Consider the following 20,924-nt stretch of genomic DNA (forward strand, 5'->3'; position numbering starts at 1 on the left):
TCACGGCCGATCACAGATGGTCACACCCCCACTGTGCACGGCGCATGCGCTCTGCGCGTCAGTGGCGGCGTGTTTCCCGGGAACACTGCTAGTCATCGACGCTGGTAAACAGCCATTGGCCAGCTGTTAACCCACGTGATCGGCTGTGATCCTTTCACAGCCGATCACTAAAATGTAAACAAACCGCGGTAACGAGATGTTACCGGGTTCTCCTCCTCACACCGATCGTGTGTGAGGAGGAGATTACGGTAACATCTCGTTACCGCCTACAGTGTACACCAATCACACTGATTGCCGCCCCCCCTCAATAAAGAGGACCTGTCACCACCCCTCATAGTACCTGTCACCAGGCCCTCAGAGTACCCGAGTACCTATCTCCAGCCCATCAGAGTACCCGAGTACCTATCTCCAGCCCATCAGAGTACCCGACTACCTATTTCCAGCCCATGCCTCATAGAATATACGTTGGGGTGTTTGCTTTCCAAAATGGGGTCATTTTGTGGGTAATTTCACTGTCCTGGTGGTCCAGGACCTTCAAAAGTGTGATGGGTTGGAATGAAATGAGATGTGTAATTTATGCTCCTAGAACGCCTGAACGTACTACTTCAATGTTCGGCCTCTCTATGTGGCCAGGCTGTGTAAAAGTCCTACACATGTGGTATCGCCATACTCGGGAGGAGAAGCAAAATGTGTTTTGGGGTGTAATTTTTGCTATATACATGCTATGTGTTAGAAATATCTTATAAATTAACAACTTTGTGTAAAAAAATAAATAAATAAAATAAAATAAATGCCTTCTCATTTTTTTCCACATATTCCAAAAACTTCTGGGGAAAAAAATGAACCGTTCAAAAGACTCATTATGCCTCACAGATTATACGTTGGGGTGTTTGCTTTCCAAAATGGGGTCATTTTATGGGAAATTCCATTGTCCTGGCACTCCAGGGCCTTCAAAAGTATAATAGTTGGTTGAGAAATGAGATGCGTCATTTTTGCTCGTAGAACGTCTGAAGGTACTACATCAATGTTGGTGCTCTGTATGTGGCCAGGCTGTGTAAAAGTCTCACACATGTGGTATCGCTGTACTCGGGAAGAGTAGCAGAATATATTTTGGGGTGTAATTTGTTGTATGCATATGCTGTGTGTGAGAAATAACCTGATATGACAATTTTGTAAAGAATTGTGGGGAAAAAAAAAAATGACAACTTAAAAAAACACACCATGCTACTTACTTAATACCTTGGAATGTCTACTTTGTAAAAAGGGGTCATTTGGGGGGTATTTGTACTTTCCTGACTTGTTAGGCCCCTTTTACACATGCGGACAGTATGTCCGTATTTAATCCATCCGTTTGCGGATGAAATACGGACATGCATGCATCCCTATGGGATAGCCGGTGTCTGCGGATGAACATCCACAAACACCCGCTATTGTCCGCCTCTGCTACTGTCCAATTCTGCAAACGGAGGAAAATCCTATTTTTCTATCCGTCTGCAGAGTGAATCGGATGAACACGGACAGACGGGCCGTGCTCATCCGATCCCCATAGTGGAGAATGGAGAGCTGATAGGGCGGTCCTTGCACAGTGTGTGGAGACCGCCCTGTCCGCTGCTGGCTCAGCGGGGACAACGGAGCGATCCCCGCTGAGCGAGTGGATCATCACGGGGCAGATCATTACTGATCCGCCCCGTGTGAAAGGACCCTTAGTGTCTCAAGAAATGAGATACACCTGATGTACTGAAGGCCTGATCAGTTGTGATCAATTTTCAGCGATTGGCACCATAGTTTGTAGACTATAACTTTCACAAAGACCAAATAATATACACTAATGTGGGTTATTTTTACCAAAGATATGTAGCCGTATAAATTTTGGCCAAAAAGTATTAAGAAAAATTACTAATTAGCAAAAATTTATGACAGAAAAAAAAAAAAAGGCATTTTTTTTCCACCAAATTTACGTTTTATTTTATTTATAGCACAAAAAAAAAAAAAACCCACTAGTGATTAAATACCACTAAAAGAAAGCTCTATTTGTGTGGAAAAAAGGACGCAAGTTTCATATGGGCACAGTGTTGGATGACTTAGTAATTGTCATTCAAACTGTGAGCGCTGAAAGCTGCAAATTGGTCTGGTCAGGAAGGGGGTGTAAGTGCACTGTATTGAGGTGGTTAAAGTGTTTTAGTATTTACCTTCCTTGTAGTGGATTGAAGACTAGTACCACAAGCTCTGCAGGTGACCTCTGTAACCGGAGGAGAGGTTCTGATGTTGTGATGGGAGCGGTCCGATGCTCTCCCACTGTGTGGGATCTCTTCAGGACCAGTATCTACACACAACCAGTTACAGCATGCAGCCCACATAATCACACCTGCAGAAAAAAAAATAATAAATAAAAAAACACGCATCATAGTTATAACTAATTCTAGAAAACTGACTGATTTCCAAACATACTTTCTCCAATAACCATAGAAAAAAAACTAAACAAAAAAAAGGCTTAAAGTGACCATATCTCAGAGTCAAAACAGCCCAGTAAAAGGTGGCAAGATACTTTCCAGCTGCCCGTGTCTTGAAACACTGCCATTTCAGTGTTTCAAGGTGGCTGCAGGAATTCCACCTTTCTGGGTGTGCGAATACCTGCTTCTCTTGCCATATGTGATCACTATAGGACATATGAGACCACTGCACACTGAGGAGATTATATATATCTGCTGACGTCCCAGAGCTGTTCCAGTCTCTGGATGTATCCATCCTAACAATGTCGGGATCCACCCAGATCCCTGATTGGCAGCAATCTCAGCCATTCAACATGCAGCTAAAAGCCTAAGCCAGCCATTCCCAGTCCCTCTCCTGATGTATGCCAACAATAAATTTGGGCTGATCAGCAGCTGAAAGCCTGAGCCAACAGCTCACATCCCCTCTCCTGATGTATGCCAACAATTTCAGGATTCACCCAGCTTCTTGATCAGCGGCTGAGACCCTGAGCCAACCACTCTCTCGCCCCCCGCTCCCAACACACCAGTGATCAGCAGTCACATTAAAAATGTATAGATTCCTGCACTGCCTTTAAACCCCACATTCCTTAAATAAATCTACAAGTGTACAAAGCCACTAATCACCAATTGTGTATCACTTATTAACAAAGTTAAATAAATATCAGAAACATGTAGCTTTGTAGTAAAAATGTCTCACATTAGTAGCGGTCATGCGGTCGCTCAGTTCTCAGGCTAAGAGCTAGCGGGAGACCGCTACAGCCATATAGGAGTGTGGGTTTTTTTTTTTTGTGTCCCGTTCTTCTCTAACTGTCTGATGGCAGAGTAACCTGCTTTATCATCTTCTACAAGTCTATCACCTGTGTAAGGTGCGAATGGTTGCAGCACGATAGCTTAGGTATGTTAGAAACAAACAACAAATGACTTCTATGACAACACTGGGGTGGAACTTCCAGGTTATTTCATGAGCATTACTGTATACAATGAAGCACATTTTACTGTGATTTAAAAAAGCAATGTTTGGTCATTCTTTACACAAAATCAGAATGAGATGTTTAAAATAGGCATGTTTAACATGTTTAACCCCCATTTTTATTTTCCCCTTTATTTAGCCAAAAAAAAATTAAAATGTTATTTGGGTATAGTGTTGCATAACAGTGCGACAGCGCTGAGATCTGGAAATTGGCCTGGGCAGGAAGGGGGTAAACGTGCCCAGTATTGATGTGGTTAAAGTGATGGTTTTGTTTTATATAAAAAAAAAAACAAAAAAACAAAAAAAACAAACACACTTTACAAACTGGTCATACTCATCTGCTCTGTTGGTGGATTTGCACAGAGGACCCCAGATCCTCCTCTTCTCGGGTCCCTTTTGAGTGCTCCTAACCCCTCCCTTGTCAGTGCAGTTTGCTATGGGGCACCCGAGTCGAGTCACAGCTCCCTGTGTCCATTCAGACATGGAGCCCCGACCGGGCCCTTCTCTCTCCTGATTGGCTAGCTGACTGAAAGCAGTGGCAGCCAATGCTGTGTCTCAGCCAATCAGGAGGGAGAATCTCAGACAGCTGAGACACTCGTGGACATTGCTGGACAGAGAGGGGCCTCAGGTAAGTCTTAGAGGGGCTGGGGGGGGGGAGGGATCCGCTCAGTTAAGTCCCACCAGCTCAGCAGGAGATCTCTCCGTTGATCTCCACTGAGCTAGCAGATGACAGGTCAGTCTCTGCTCACTGAGCGGGGAGGGGCGTGTTAGAGCGCTGCCGATTCCTATGGAGGGAGCGGACTAAAAACGGACAGCATGGTTAATGGTCAACACAGGCGGTGAGGAGACTTGCTGCTTCTGACCCACCTGTCAAATGCCTCTGAAAAGCAATCTTATACAAAGACCAGGCAAATTTACATTGGCTATAAATTCAGCCCACACCACAGCATTGTGTACTGCACTTTGTATCGTAGCATGCGGAACAAAAAACAAAACTACTGCATCGCAACACCACTGGTGAATAGAAAAATAAATGGCACTTGTGACATTTCAAGAAGGTTAAACACACAAAAAAAAAAAAAAAATGAAAACAAAAAACAAAGACAGGGCAATATGCTGGAATTGGCACAGTGGCAATGTTCCACCAAGTACACAACAGCAGCTGTGCATTCCGCTGGGGTAAATAAAAAAAAATAAAAAAAGTGTGTGTGTGTGTGTGTGTGTGTGTGTGCGTGTCTTTAGCAATGCACAATCATGGCATATAAAAACAACAGTATACATAAAATGAACACAGCACACTAATGACAATGAGACGAGGAGGATAAATGTTAAGTATACGACCCACTCACAGGAACAATAAAGTAGTTTAAAGCTAGTGAGCAATGATTAACGGATACACTACCTGGTACAAAAAAAATAAAAATAAAAAAAAAGGAGGAAGAAAAGGGTGATAATGACCCTATACTGTACTTGACGATAATCAGGAGAGCCATAAAAAACACAGCAGGTATACAGTGAACGAAGCTTTCACTAACCTTTGTAGTTCCTGTTCTACCTGCTCCTTATCTCTTGGTTTAATCCTTCTACTACACACCTGTTGTCCTACACCACAAGACTCATCAGGGACTTCTCCAACCTCATGACGTGTCTACAGCTGAAGAGGAGGGACATACATGTAGACACAATCTTGTGGTTTCATTTTCCCTAAAGCTCACCTCCCCTGGTCATTTTATAGAAGAGAACGAAAATCACCCCGTGTTCAGGAATCAGGTTATGTGACCTACTATAAACTCCATGCTGTGCTTCGAAGAGGTCTCCCGGTGTCATGCTATAAAAGACACATTATCTAATAACATACACACCCCACATTGCTATAGTGACTCAGCATATAACCTTGTTGATTTGTAACTGGCTCTACGCAAATAGAAATTTTAATTCCAGTCAGTTGGGTGAGCATATTGAGGATATCACTAAAAGTTTCCCCAAGTTTACCCTTAACCACTTCGCGCCCAGGCCAATTCTGACATTTCTCTCCTACATGTAAAAATCATAATTTTTTTGCTAGAAAATTACATAGAACCCCCAAACATTATATATGTTTTTTTAGCAAAGACCCTAGAGAATACAATGGCGCTCGTTGCAACTTTTTATCTCACACGGTATTTGCGCAGCAATTTTTCGAACACGTTTTTTTCAGAAAAAAAAACGGTTTCATGCTTAAAAAAATAAATAAAAAAACTGTAAAGTTAGCCCAATTTTTTTGCATAATGTGAAAGAGGAGGATACGCCGAGTAAATAGATACCAAACATGTCACGCTTCAAAATTGCACGAGCTCATGGAATGGCGCCAAACTTTGGTATTTAAAAATCCCCATAGGCGACGCTTTCAATTTTTTTTTTACTGGTTACATATTTTAGGTTACAGAGGAGGTCTAGGGCTAGAATTATTGCTCTTGCTCCAACGTTCGCAGCGATACCTCACATGTGTGGTTTGAACACAGTTTTCATATGTGGGCAGGACTTATGTATGCGTTCACTTCTGTATGCAAGCTCACGGGGACAGGGGCGCTTGAAATTTTTTTTTTTTTTTTTTATTGTTAATTTTATACTTTTAGTTTCACACTAAAAAAAAAAAAATAATAATTCATGACTTTTATTCCTATTACAAGGAATGTAAACATCCCTTGTAATAGTAATATGGCATGATCGGACATATTTACAGTGAGATATGGGGTCAATAAGACCCCATATCTCACCTCTAGGCTGGGAAGAATAAAAAAAATAAAAATAAAAAAGATCTTGGCTTCCTAGCCAGATCAGCGCCGTTAATTTGAATACAGAGGCCGGACGTGACGTCATAACATCGCGCATGGCCTCCGAACGATTATAGAGACTCCGGGGACGATCTAGTCCGCCGGAAATCTCTATGGTAACTTGCTGAGGCCGGCGGATCCTGTGACCAACTCACCGATGGAAACGGTGAGTCGGTAGAAGCACCGGAGGGCGTCCCCTCCTGCCGCCCGTAAGAACGATCAAGCGGCGGAACAGCCGCTATGATCGTTCTTATGGTGCAGGGAATCGCCGGCTGAAAACGGCAATATCTGAATGATGTCTGTGGCCTCAGGCATCATGTAGATATAACCACTGAAAGCCCATAACCTCAATAATTCTGCCGCTGGAGACCAGACGAGATCGGCTTAAAAAAAAGTATGTATACTAATTTCTTCTTTAGAGGGCTAGGTAGGTTAGTGTTAGATCGTGGATGTCTGTAGATGTAGGGATTTTAGTGTTAGCATGGACTTGCTCGTTTATGCATTAGGATAAAAAGCCTTCTGTGTGCAGCAGCCCCATCTCGACTCAGAAACATTGCAGGAGTGTCACCTGCTGTGCTCAAAGTCAGACAATGAGGAGAGAAAGGGGGCGGGGCCAGGCTGCTGCTCAGTGTCTGAATGGACACAGAGCTGTGGCTCAGCTGTCCTCATAGTAAGTTGCTTCCTGTTGCTCGACAGGAGGGAAGGGACAGGAGTGCCAAAGAGGGACCCGAGAAGAGAAGGATCTGGGCTGCTCTGTGCAAAGCCATTGCAGAGAGCAGGTAAATATATTTTATTTATTTTTTGTTAAAAATAACATATTATTATTATTATTATAATAATAATAATAATAATAATAATAATAATTCCCCCATTTTGTAGACGCTATAAAACATTTTTACCAAAAATATGTAGCAGAATACACATTGGCTAAATTTATGAGGATTCTAGCAGAAAGTAAAAAACATTTTTAAATGATTTATTTTTGTTTATAGTGCAAAAAATAAAAAACCCCAGAGGTGACCAAATACCGGCAAGAGAAAACCATTTGTGAGGTGAAAATAAACCAAAAAAACCCCCCCAAAAAAACAAAAACACAATTTTATTTGGGTACAGCGTCACAATTGTCAAAACTAACACATTGCCATATCGCAAAAAATGGCTTGTCATTATGGGGGTAAAACCTTCTGGGGCTGAAGAGGTTAATACCAACACAAAACGTGTTATGATAGGCCACTTTAAACAGTTTCAGCTAATTATGCTAGTTGTGAGAAAACGTATGTGAGCAAATGCTGGCCACCTGGTGTTATTTTTCTCTTCAGGCCTAATGCAGCGATCCTCAGTGTGTGTGTGTGACCATATTTCAGGCCGCAGAATTTTGCTCCCAAAAATGGCTGCTTCTTATTGTACATGTGTGCCACAGCCCCATTCATTTTTATTAGCGGTGCACCAAAATAAATTTTGGCTGAAACCAAAAATTTAGGATGCTCTTGGCGAAAAAAACAAAATGGAATCTATAAATTGTATTTTATTTGACTTTTTTTTATTGAACATTATTGCAGAGATTACAATCATAGTAGAAAGCACCGAACATTCAAGAAGTGCTTCACCATAGTCATAACAGTACATAAAGGAATATTTCGTCATCGCAATAGACAATAGGTATCATAGCCGAGTAATGCAACATCATAGACATTTCATCCATTTCAACATTACTCCAAAGTACCTAATTACATGTGCCAGCCTCTTGCAACCACCTATCCCAGATTTTATTGTATTTAGCTGGGCATCCCCTATTTTTATATATGAATTTTTTATATGGGAGTGTTAGATTAACTTCCCGTTTCCAATCAGCTACCTTGGGTGGAAGGGATCTCATCCACTGTCTAGCTATCATTTTTCTAGCAGAAAACAAGGTTTCTTGTAAGAAAGTTTTGGTCAATTTATCCAGTACTTCGGGAAATATACCTAGAAGACAGGGTTTGGGGTCAAGGGCTAGGGGTGAGCCCATGACGTCATGCAGAAAGGACACGGTTTCCAAAGTTCCTGAAGTTTAGGGAAAGACCAGATAAGGTGGAAAAAAGTCCCCGTCTCAAGGGTACATACAGGGCATAACACAGATTGGTTTGTATTATACTTGGCGGTCCTGAGGGGTGTAAGGTACGCCCTATGAATTATGTACATTTGAGATAGCCTATCTTGGAGTCTGGGGGACACCATCTAGCATGTTTCCAGAGCCTCCTCCCATTCCTCATCTGTCAGCTCTCCTACATCGCCCTCCCAACGAGACTTTAAAGCATAGGCCAGCCTCGCCAAGACAGGAGCCGTGAGCATACCATAGAAGCATGAAATAAGCTTTTTGGAGTCTGTATCCTTCACTATTGCAATAATAGGGTTGGGAGCAGGCTGTGGCAGTGACTGCGGAAACTGCCCTAAGTGCATGCCTAACCTGAAGGTACTGGAATAGCATATTGTCGGGAACACCAAATTCCTCCTGCAGTGTTTGGAACGTTTTTACAGTTCCACCACGAATCAGGAGATGCATGTAGTATATTCCCCTTGAGACCCATAGCAGAACACTCTGGATTTTTTTGCAGTTCTGGTAATTGTTTGTTATGCCAAAGTGGCGTATAGTCATTTGGTAACAGTACATTTAAGTTAGTTCATGCTTTTTCACTACAGAAGAATATGGGAACTAGCGTTGAGTGTTTACTTGGTCCTAGTGTCGAGCCTCCGACTCCTATCGATATAGCAGCTATCGGATCGTCAGCAATTTGCGCCCAAGAGGGGCAGAGAAGGGTAAGAAAGCGTAGTTTATCAGTCTTGTCCACAGGAAAGAGTTGGGACAATTGTGAGGCAACATAATAGTGATTTAGATTGGGAAGGGCCATACCACCCATATCTGTCGGGCTTTTCAGAGCCAGCCATGCAAGCTTGTGCCTATTAGTCCCCCATACAAAGGGCCTAAGAAGACTTTCAAGGGATTTAAAATATTTTAGCGGTAAATAGACCAGGGTGTGCCACAACATATATAGTATTTTAGGTAATGAGACTATTTTAATCAAATTAATGCGCCCCCAAACCCCAAGGGGGAGACGGGACCAGGCTTGAATTTTAGTGCGAACTAGGGAGAATGGTTCTATATTCAATGCTATATAATCTGCTGGATTCCTAGAGACATGTACACCCAGATACTTAATAGTTCCAACCCGCTGGAGGGGTAGACTGGCTTGAGAGTCCGACGGTGGAAAACTGTCAATGGGTAAGATTTGGGACTTCCCCCAATTTATTCGAAGACCGGAAAAGCTACCAAACCACTCGATCCTGCGTAAGGCTTTTGCGAGGGAAGGGCCAGAGTCCGCTAGGTATAGCAGCGTGTGATCTGCGTATAGACTGATTTTTTCAGTCAGATGACCTACAGTCAGCCCCCTGATCTCAGGGTCTGCACGGATCGACACCGCCAAGGGTTCTGCAGCCAAAGCATAAAGTAGTGGGGATAGTGGGCACCCCTGCCTGGTACCTCTACTGAGGCCAAACGCCTGGGAGGACCATCCATTCGCCACCACCTTGGCTGTGGGGTGTTGGTACAGCAGCTTCACCCACCTAATAAAATTAGGTCCAAAGCCATAGCCCTCCAGGCACCTCCAAAAGGTACCCCCACTCCACTGAGTCGAATGCCTTGGCTGTGTCGAGCGACACCACCACCCGCTCACCCACTTCGTGTGTAGCTTGTAAATTAATATATAGCTTGCGTAAATTGAACGATCTATTACGACCCGGCATGAATCCTGCTTGATCAGCCTGAATCAGGGTAAGTATCACGCCGTTCAATCGAGCAGCAAGTACCTTGGCTAAAATCTTAATATCTACCTGCAATAGGGAGATTGGGAGGTAGGATTCTGGGAAACCTGGGTCCTTGCCTGGTTTGGGTATTAAAATGATCGTTGCTTCCCTCAGAGGGCGGTAGTGTCAGGGTATCAAAAAGACATTTGTAGAGGGCGAGAAGCTTTGGCGCCAGTATTTCTTGGTAACCGGAATAAAATTCAATGGGAAGGCCATCTGACCCCGGGGACTTGGATCTTGCAAATTCCGCAATGGCACATACTATTTCATCAGTAGTTAGAGGGGCCTCAAGAGCCTTCACCTGATCCTCAGTTACTTGGGGGAGGAAAACTTGCGCTAGGAATCTGTCCATCGGGGTAGTGTCGTCAGATACCGTAGTGGTGTACAAGTCCGTGAAGAAGTCTCGAAATCTAGATGTTACCTCAGAAGGATCTGTGATCACCGTATCTCCCTGTCCACGCAGAGAAATAAATCGGGGGTCCATCTTCCTTATGCACTAAATACGCGAGTAGCTTTCCAGCTCTTTCTCCGGTTTCAAAATGTTTGTTTGATAAAGAAGTTTCTGCCAAGCCTTTTCATGCTGTAGTTGGGAAACTACCCTCGACTGTAGTCTGAGTGCGTCCGTGTTCGCCGGAGATGGATCTGTTATGTATGTGTGTTCTATAGAGCTTAATTCCGAGACAGCCTTGTTAAAGGTATTTGCTGAGTCAGCCTTAAATCTATTAATGTGGGTAGTCAGTACCGAACGAGCATGCAGTTTAAAAAAGTTTCCCACACAGCCGGAACTGATGCTGTGTGGTCATTGTCCCCAAAGAACCGTATCCATTCTGCTTCTATGGTGTCATCCTCTGGCAACAGTGACAACCAGAACGTATTTAACCGCCACGTCCGTGGGGGCCTATTTAGGGGTACTCCAAGCACTATTATGTATTGGCTGTGGTCCGAAAGTAGTCTGGGGCAAAACATTACCTCCATGAGCCTGGAAGTAAGTGGTTGAGAGATTAATATAAAGTCAATGCGCGATAGGGAACCATGGGTGGGTAAGAAACATGAGTATTCTCTCGTATGAGGGAATTTGTGTCTCCAAGTGTCTACCAGATGAATGGTGGCTAGGAGCTTGGAGAGCCTAGTGGTTCCCGCTTGCCCTGCCGTCAACTCGGGGGGTTTGAGCCTATCTAGTGTAGAATTAAGCATAGCGTTGAAATCCCCCAGCCATATTACGGGAATCGCGGGGTGCCTGGTCATAAAGGTCAGTCCCTCAACAATTAATGACATAGTGAATGGAGGGGGGGGGATATAAAAGTCCATAATTAGGTAGGGTTCCCCATACAGCTTAGCATGTACTAAAACATACCTGCCGGTCAGTAAGCACCTCGCAGAGTTCAAATTGGACAGACTTAGCTATAAGCACCGAAACCCCTCTCGAGTGGGACGTGTAGGTGGAATGAAACGCCCAGCCAATCCAAGGGCGTTTAAGGGCCATCTGCAGTCCACCTTCCACGTGTGTCTCAACCAACGCCATCACCTCCGCCCTCTGTTTAAGGAACGTGAAGGCTGCCGTGCGCTTAATTTTATCATGCAGGCCCCTCACGTTCCAGGTAAGAAATCGTACAGATGCTATACAAAGTCATATACAGTAATGAATACATCCAGTGTTCCACATAACAGCTCCCCTGAGATCGCACCCACAGACAATAGTTCTCAGTACAGCACAGCTAGTAACTGTATATGTATTATACATTCGGTAAAAGCAACACATATTCCAATTATGTTCTCTAACACATTTATAGTAATCTTCTGCATAAAAACCCAAAATAACCTAAGGTCCAGTCCCAGTGGTCAACCACATCATCGCAATAAGAGGTCCCAACAGACAATAGAGCAGTTTTTCGCTGCACTATGCAGTTGGTCAGTAGGACTAACATATTTCCCCTTGCTCCGGGAAAAAAAAAAAAAAAAAAAAAAAAAAAATTAACAGGTATGTATATAGAAAAAGTCCCTCAGTGGGGACATCAAAAAAAGGAAAAAAAACTTCCATAAACATTGACGCCACCAGCAGGCATGAGAATTCTTCCTTCCTTTGTCTTGGGGGTGGAAGGCTTCTGTCTAGGACCAGAAGACCTCAAAGTATAAAGGGCTCAGGAAGCCTGGTCGCTAAAGAGGTGCCCAGTCCCGGAACGCATCGGAGCCAGCATACTGGTGATGTTGGAGCAGGATAAGTAAATCGGGTAACATACTATGGCTCCATGACTCCAAGGGAAAAAAGTAAAGAGCTTAGCTCACCCATCCAGCGGTTTCTCAGACAGCTCTATCCTGAGTCGCTCTGCGCTCCAGCCATGCTATGACCTCCCTGGGTTGTTCAAAGAAGAGTGCCCGGTCTCCAGCCTCCACTTTGAGACGCGCTGGGAATAGCATGGAATATTTCACTTGTTGCGCATGCAGTAATCTTTTCGCCTCCATGAAGCTCTGTCTGCGTTTCTGGATTTCCGCAGAGAAATCAGGAAAGATTGCCACTTTAGTATTGCCGACAGGTATGTTACCCTTTTCCCTGGCCATACACAGGGCAGCATCTCTATCTTTATAATTCAAGAGCTTTGCAATAAAGGTGCTTGGAGGTGCTCCCTGCGGTGGAGGCCTGGCAGGCATACGGTGCGCGCACTCCACCGCCAGCATGGGGGAGAAAGATTCTCGGCCATATGTGTTAATCAGCAATTGTTCCAGAAAAGTTGTTGGGTCTTTACCTTCCGCTCCTTCTGGAAGACCAATCAATCGAATGTTGCATCTGCGTATGTGATTTTCCATTTCGTCCTGTTTAGCAAGCATCAGGTCTATTTGCTTCTGCATGTGGTCAGAGCCATTTTGTAACGGCGGGAAAGCGGCTTCCATACTGCTAATACAGGCCTCAGTATCCCTGACCCGTTCACGCAGTTTCTGAAAGTCTTGCCGCATTAAGGAGATGTCCATTTGCACTTCCTCAATTTGTGATGCAAGGGATGTGCGGCATAGTGTAATAGCCTCAAGGAGCCCATCTGTGTCTCCCGCCTCACGCTGTCCTCCCGTCTCCTCTGCGCCATTTTCCTTCCCCTCCTCACTTACATGTCGGCGGTACTGTGCCAGCCTCACTGCTGCCGATCGCTGGGATTTCGAGGGAGACATGGTCGCCGGAGATAGGGGAAGCCTTCCAGGTCCGTGTGGGTGATTATTTGCGCTGTGGTGTCGCAGGATTATTGTGGGAGACAGGATTACTCAGCGGAGCCCCGGAGAAACACGTCCTACGCCATGCAAGGTCAGGCCACGCCCCCCTGTATTTGACATTTTAATTAAAGCTAGCCATACGTGGGTCAAATTCTGAAATAATTTTCTTTTGAAAACTGTAACCAACTTTTGTTCGACTTTCGCACCATTAAATGGACCACAGTAATTACCAATTTTCGTGCGACCATCGAATGAGTGATCAGGCATGTTTGTTGAAAAATGTTTTGAAAAATTAAAACATTTCTAATCAATGATAGAACTGGGTGGGAAATAGTCAAAAGAGAAATGTGCATGATCCTGAAAAAAAAAAAATAAAATAAAAAAAAAATAAAGATTCCTGGCCACAATTTTTCTGTAGCAACACGAGTGGAAACAGAGCTTGGTTGGTCGAATTTTTAAATCAATGGTGGCATCAGATCACAAAAAGCACACAAAATATCCGATTTATGAAAAAAAAAAAAGAAAAAAAAAAAAAAAAAACATTGTTCAGAATTAAGGCCCCTTAGCTCCGTTGTCCCCGCTGAGCCGGCGGCAGACAGGGCGGTCTCCGCACACTGCGCAGGGACCGCCCTGTCAGCTCTCCGCTCTCCTCTATGGGGATCGGATGAGCATGGACCGTCTGTCCATGTTCATCCGATCCGCTCTGCAGATGGATAGAAAAATAGGATTTTCCTCCGTCTGCAGAATCGGACAGTAGCAGAGGCGGACAATAGCGGGTGTCTGCGGATGTTCATCCGCAGATACCCGCTATCCCATAGGGATGCATGTATGTCCGTATTTCATCCGCAAACGGATGGATGAAATACGGACATAATGTCCGCATGTGTGAAAGGGGCCTTAACTGTGTTCCCTGGGTGTGCTTTCTTACTGTGTGGGGGATGGCCTAACTGGAGGAAGAGACATCTGTTTCTGATTAGCAGGAATCACAGATCTCTTAGACCCCTTTCACACTGGGGCGTTTTTCAGGAGCTTTAGCGCTATTAAAAAAAAAAAAAAAAAAAAAATGTAAAGTGCTTGAAAGAAGCCTCATCTGCAATCCCAATGTGAAAGCCCAAGTGCTTTCACACTGAGATCCCTTTCACACTGGGGAGTTTTTCAGGGGCTTTAGCTTAAAAAAAAGGGGCCTGTAAAGCGCCTGAAAGAAGCCGTAACTGCAATCCTAATGTGAAAGCCCGAGGGCTTTCACACTGAGGCGCTGCGCTGGCAGGGCGTCAAAAAGTCCTGCAAGCAGCTTCTTTGCAGTGCTTTTGGAGCGGTGGATACACCGCTCCTAAAGCGCCCCTTCCCATCGAAATCAATGGGAAGCGCCTGCAAAACGCCTGAAAAGCGCTTTTGGTAGCGGCGCTTTGTTGGCACTTTTAACCCTTTATTTGGCCACTTGCAGGGGTTAAAAGTGCCCCACTAGCCCTCAAAAAATGCTGGTAAAGCGCCGCTAGTTTAAGCGGCGCTTTACGAGTGTTTTTCGGGCGATGGCAGTGTGAAAGGGCTCTTAAAGCTTTCACATTGGGATTTCAGACAAGGCTTCTTTCAGGTGCTTTTTTAACGCTAAAGCGCTTGAAAAAACAGCCCAGTGTGAAAGGGGTCTTACTGTCTGACAGAACAACGGTCTGCCTTCTTTACATAGGCAGACCACTGTTCTGTCATTTCCCCCCCCCCCCCCGAACGATCTTAGGTCACTGGCAGGCATTGTGGCCGCCAGACCTGCCGATTAGCTCCTGCTGTGTCCAATCATAGTGGGAGCGAGGTTTCGGTGTCGCATGCCCCAGAGCCGATGGAAGAAATCACGTCCAGATATGCGATTTTGCACTTAAGGGCCGCCCTGCCGCATTATATGTGCATGGAGCAAGCCCTTAAGTGGTTGTAAACCCTTACATACAGTGGTGTGAAAAAGTGTTTGCCCCCTTCCTCATTTCCTGTTCCTTTGCATGTTTGTCACACTTAAGTGTTTCGGAACATCAAACCAATTTAAACAATAGTCAAGGATAACACAAGTAAACACAAAATGCAATTTGTAAATGAAGGTGTTTATTATTAAAGGTGAAAAAAAATCCAAACCATCATGGCCCTGTGTGAAAAAGTGATTGCCCCCTAAACCTAATAACTGATTGGGCCACCCTTAGCAGCAACAACTGCAACCAAGCGTTTGCGATAACGTGCAATGAGGCTTTTACAGCGTCCTGGAGGAATTTTGGCCCACTCATCTTTTCAGAATTGTCCTAATTCAGTTACATTAGAGGGTTTTCGAGCATGAACGGCCTTTTTAAGGTCATACCACAACACCTCCCCTGCTCTTGCCCCCTCGGGAGGATCTCCTCTCTCAGGGGCCAGTCCTATGCCCACAGGTACGCCAGTGGAAGTTAGCGGCCTGGCTACTGAGGAGGGTTTATTAAAATCTAAAGGATTCTCAGAGAGACTAGTTTCTACCCTCCTGGACAGTAGGAAGAAGGAAACTCGCCAGATCTATGAAAGGGTCTGGTTACGTTTCAACAAGTGGTGCGCAGAGAGCTTTTTCCCAGTACGAAGCTCCTCCTCAGTGTTGGAATTTTTACAATGCGGGGCAGATAAGGGCTTATCCATTAGTACCCTTAGGGGTCAAGTATCAGCCCTCAGTGTTTATTTGGAGGATCATTTGGCTGCCAACCCATGGGTAGTCAGGTTCTTTAGGTCCCTGTCCAGACAGAGACCGGTCCAGGGTCTGTCCTTTCCCAGATGGGATTTATCTTTAGTTTTGCAGAGCTTAACTGGACCCCCCTTTGAGCCTTTAAAGGAGTGTCTTCTGAGAGAGCTTACTCTGAAGACAGTGTGGTAGCAGTAACAACTGCCAGGAGTGTCAGTGAGATGGAGGCCTTATCAGTCAGGGCTCCCTTTTGTGTTATCTTTCCGGATCGGATAGTTTTAAAGACCGATCCAGCCTTTTTGCCGAAGGTGGCATCCAGCTTTCATAGAAGCCAGGAAATTGTTTTGCCCTCTTTTTGTCCCAATCCCTCCGGTGAGTAGGAACTAAAGTTTCATTATTTAGATGTTAGGAGATGTATCCTACACTATCTGGAACTGACCAAGGCATTCAGAAGGTCAGATTCCTTATTTGTTTTATTTTTCGGGGCCAGAAAAGGTTGTAAAGCGTCCCGGCGCACTATTGCTAGGTGGCTCAGAGTAGCCATTGAGCAGGCTTATTTAGTTGCAGGGAAAGAAATCCCAGTGGGTATTAAAGCACACTCCACTAGAGCTATGGCAGCCTCCCAGGCAGAAAGAGCGGGAGCAACGCCAGAGCAGATTTGCAGAGCAGCAACATGGTCCAGCTATTCCACTTTCGTAAAACACTACAGAGTGGATTTGGTGTCGGCAGGTGAGCAAGCCTTTGGGCGAAAGGTTTTGCAAGCTGTAGTCCCACCCTAACTGGTAAGTGCTCGCTTATCCTCTCATAGTGGCTGTCCTGAAAGACGATTAGGGAAAATTAGAGTTACGCTTACCGGTAACGTCTTTTCCAGTAGTCTTTCAGGACAGCCCTAGTTCCCACCCGAAAATTGGGGGGAGTCTTACAAAAGACCAGAGCGCAGCAAGATAATGGTATTTGATAAATATGTTATTAATGTGTTCTTGTGTCTCCCCAGCTGGCCGGAGGTATTCTCGATATAAACTGAGGTCCGGCAGGGGAAGTAAGAATTTATGGGCTGGCGCAGTGTTTCCAGAGGAAGAGGAGGAGTCTATCTCTCATAGTGGCTGTCCTGAAAGACTACTGGAAAAGACGTTACCGGTAAGCGTAACTCTAATTTTTATGAAATGCAGTGTGCCTTCTACGCCAGATATACTTGGACACACACCTTCCAAAGAGTTCCACTTTTGTCTCATCGGTCCACAGAATGTTGTCCCAAAAGTCTTGGGGATCATCAAGATGTGTTGTGGAGAAATTGAGACGAGCTTTGATGTTCTTTTTGCTCAGCAGTGGTTTTCTCCTTGGAACTCTGCCATGCAGGCCATTTTTGCCCAGTCTTTTTCTGATGGTGGAGGCATGAACGCTGACCTTAACTGAGGCAAGTGAGGCCTGCAGTTCCTTGGACGTTGTTGTGGGGTCTTTTGTGACCTCTTGGATGAGTCGTCGCTGCGCTCTTGGGGTAATTTTGGGCGGCCGGCCACTCCTGGGAAGGTTCACCACTGTTCCATGTCTTCGCCATTCGTGGATAATGGCTCTCACTGTGGTTTGCCGGATTCCCAAAGCTTTGGAAATGGCTTTATAACCCTTTCCAGACTGATAGAAAGTAATTGAGATCTTTCTCAATTGTTCCTGAATTTCTTTGGGTCTCGGCATGATGTGTAGCTTTTAAGGATCTTCTGGTGGACCTCACTGTGTCAAGCAGCTCCTATTTAAGTGATGCCTTGATTGTGAACAGGTGTGGCAATAATCAGGCCTGGGTGTGGCTAGAGAAATTGAACTCAGGTGTGGACAACCACAGTTATAGTATGTTTTAACAAGGGGGGCAATCACTTTTTCACACAGGGCCATGATGGTTTGGATTTTTTTTCACCTTTAATAATAAACACCTTCATTTACAAATTGCATTTTGTGTTTACTTGTGTTGTCCTTGACTATTGTTTAAATTGGTTTGATGTTCCGAAACACTTAAGTGTGACAAACATGCAAAGGAACAGGAAATGAGGAAGGGGGCAAACACTTTTTCACACCACTGTATATACAGTGCCTTGAAAAAAATATTCATACCCCTTGAGATTTTCTAAATTTTGTCATGTAAAACCAAAAACGGAAATGTATTTTTTATTGGGATTTTATGTAATAGACCAACACAAAGTGGCACATAATTGTAAAGTGGAAGGAAAATTACAAATGGTTTTCTAAAGGTTTTACAAACACATATCTGAAAAGTGTGGTGTGCATTTCTATTCAGTCTCCTTTACTCGGATAACCCCAACTAGTGTAGTGTTACAATTGCCTTCAGAAATCAAATAAATGATAGAGTCCACCTGTATGCAATTTAATCTCAGTATAAATACAGCAGTTCTGTGAAGCTCTAAGAGGTTTGTTAGAGAACCCTAGTGAACAAACAGCATCATGGAGGTCAAGGAACATACCAGAGGAGGTCAGGGATAAAGTTGGGGAGAATTTTAAAGTAGGGTTAGGTTAAAAAAAAAAATATCCCAGCGCTTTGAACATCTCACAGAGCAATGTTCAATGCATCCAAAAATGGAAAGAGTATGGCACAACTGCAAACCTACCAAGACATGATCATCCACGTAAACTGACAGGCTGGACAAGCAGAACATTAAATCAGAGAAGCAGCAAAGAGGCCCGTGGTAACTCTGGAGGAGCTGCACAGATACACCACTCAGGTGGGAGAATCTGTCCACAGGACAACTGTTAGTCGTGCACTCCACAAATCTGGCCTTTATGGAAGAGTGGCAAAAAGAAAGCCATTGCTGAAAGAAAGCCATAAGAAGTCCTGTTTGCAAGAAGCCATTTGAGGGACACAGTAAACGAACATTTTTTGGCCTAAAAGCAAACTGCTCCTGATTTCGAGATCTACTACAGAGCTGCCCACATGGCAAGTGTTTTGGAGTGGTTCCCTTGCCCATTCCAGAAGGCGTCGTTATCAATAGAACAAGACCTTTCCCCGTTGACCTCCGGGCCCTTCTCTGGGGCTACAAACAAGACTATACTCGCCTACCCTCCCTACCACCATTGACGCTAGCATCCCTTAAACTTTGGTACAATAGGGGCCTTCACACCATTCTCTCCTCTGACCCAGGTCCATTGACATCCCTATTCCACAATCCTGCGTTTCCATAGGGGGTTGTTGGAGCGACAACTCTGGGGTCCTTCAAACGCACTGAATGGCCTCAGCACATTCTTTTGTGCACAACTCACAGGGGACCCTGGTTTCTCAGGAGGGACCCTGTGCCTGGCTCAATGCCTTACATATATGTCTACATACCAGGGCTGTGGAAATTAAAGATGAATTCCTTGATTAATCAATTTTTTTTGATCACCTCTCCGCCAGCTTCCAGGTCTTCAGGGAGTACCGTCGGAGATCTGGTAACGTGCTACAGGGACCCCGCCACTCTGCAAAAAATCTATCCGTCTTCTCCAGCCACCTGCTGGCATTGCAATGTCTCCGCTAGAACTTGCCTACATGTCTGGTGGGACTGTGAGAGGATCTGCCCTTTCTGGACTCAGGTATTTGAATGCTACAATTATATTTATAATAAAGTACCGACCTCCCCAAAGATTGAACTCTTTTCTATTTTGCCCAGGTCAATAAAAATCACAAAAAACAAAACCTACTCTGCTTTTTCATGTCCTCAGCAAGACAACTCATACCCTCATATTGGAAAACAAAACTCACCCCTCCACTGTCAAGATGGGCTTCTACCATGAACGACACCATGAGGATGGAGGAGATGCTGGCCCTTGATAATGACATGTTAAAATTTACAACACTGTGGTCTGTCTGGCTCCGCTTCTCCACCTCTGACACCTTAATGAATAAGCTGTCAAACCAACAGAAAACTTCTTAGTGCTCCTCAGCTCCCCTCCAACCCTTCCCACCATTCCTCCCTACCTTATGTCTAAAGGTTTCCTTTTGACTAACTCCCTTACCCCCCTTCCTTTATTCCCTTTTCTTCCCCCCTTTTTCTACCTAAGACTTTCCTTTTACTCAATACAACCTACAAGTACATTATGTTGTGAACACCCAGAACTTTTAACTAGAATCGTTTAATATACCAGAAGACAGCCTTTCTTCTCGGTTCTACCATGCCAGTACGCAGGAGCCTAGCTATGGGCAATAGCCACCAGACTGACTCCTTGTACATATGAATCTGTAACAGTCTATGGATTTTGTTCTTCTCATGTTGTTCACTGTCTTTTATATGAAAATGTTAATAAACATATTTTCAACACTAAAAGCAAACCGCTGTTGCAGGCCCTGCATGCTGAAGGGAAGCCAGGGTTTATTAAGGAATGGGAGAGAGACCTTCAGCACATCTTTACCGAGCCTCAGCTGGACCATCTGTTCAAGCTTACACATTGGAGCACAGTAGATACGAAAATGGAGGAGAATAGCTACAAGATTCTAGATGGTATAGAGTACCTTCCAAGCTCACCAAGATATACCCTTCCCTATCAGATGCATGCTGGAGAGAATGTGGCCTCAGAGGCTCATGCCTTCACATCTGGTGGGACTGTCCCAAGTTGCGGTCCTTCTGGCTGGACATTCATACACAGATTAAAATACTAGATCTGGAGCTCCCAGATTCCCCGTTGGAATCCCTGCTGCACTTTCCCACCACTCCTCTTAGACAATACCGCAAATCTGTACTGCCCCACCTGCTCAACGCAGCCCAGCGGCTAATCCCAATCCACTGGAAGACACCTAGAGTGCCTACCCGTACAGAATGGATGACTTTAGTCAACAATTTTATGGCGGATGAGGAGTAGATGGCAAAGTGTAAAGACAGATACAAGAAATTCTATGCTATGTGGGCCACCTGGATAAACTATGCTGCCTCAGGGCCCTCGTCGGCAGCGGCCCCCCTTTCTATGAT

The 20,924-nt window shown here is 44.6% G+C and overlaps 1 protein-coding gene across 5 annotated transcripts in view; it reads right to left on the reverse strand.

Moving 5' to 3' along the window:
- The window catches only part of RFFL (ring finger and FYVE like domain containing E3 ubiquitin protein ligase), a 97,665-nt gene that overhangs the window by 38,673 nt on the left and 38,068 nt on the right, over positions 1-20,924 (reverse strand). For 2 of the 5 annotated variants that reach the window (XM_077482287.1, XM_077482290.1), the window contains exon 2: positions 2,190-2,365. The exons of 1 other annotated variant lie outside the window; for it this stretch is intronic. In XM_077482287.1, the coding sequence (XP_077338413.1) occupies positions 2,190-2,357 (168 nt within the window). In that variant the 5' untranslated portion in view covers positions 2,358-2,365. Of the gene's footprint in view, positions 1-2,189; positions 2,366-3,186; positions 3,329-4,994; positions 5,114-20,924 lie in introns of those variants that run through there. 2 more of the 5 variants (XM_077482288.1, XM_077482291.1) reach the window with 2 other exon arrangements.

Source organism: Lithobates pipiens, unplaced genomic scaffold, assembly GCF_037356315.1.
Source record: "Lithobates pipiens isolate NorthernLeopardFrog02 unplaced genomic scaffold, aLitPip1_a1.2 Scaffold_16, whole genome shotgun sequence".
NCBI classification, from domain to species: domain Eukaryota; kingdom Metazoa; phylum Chordata; class Amphibia; order Anura; family Ranidae; genus Lithobates; species Lithobates pipiens.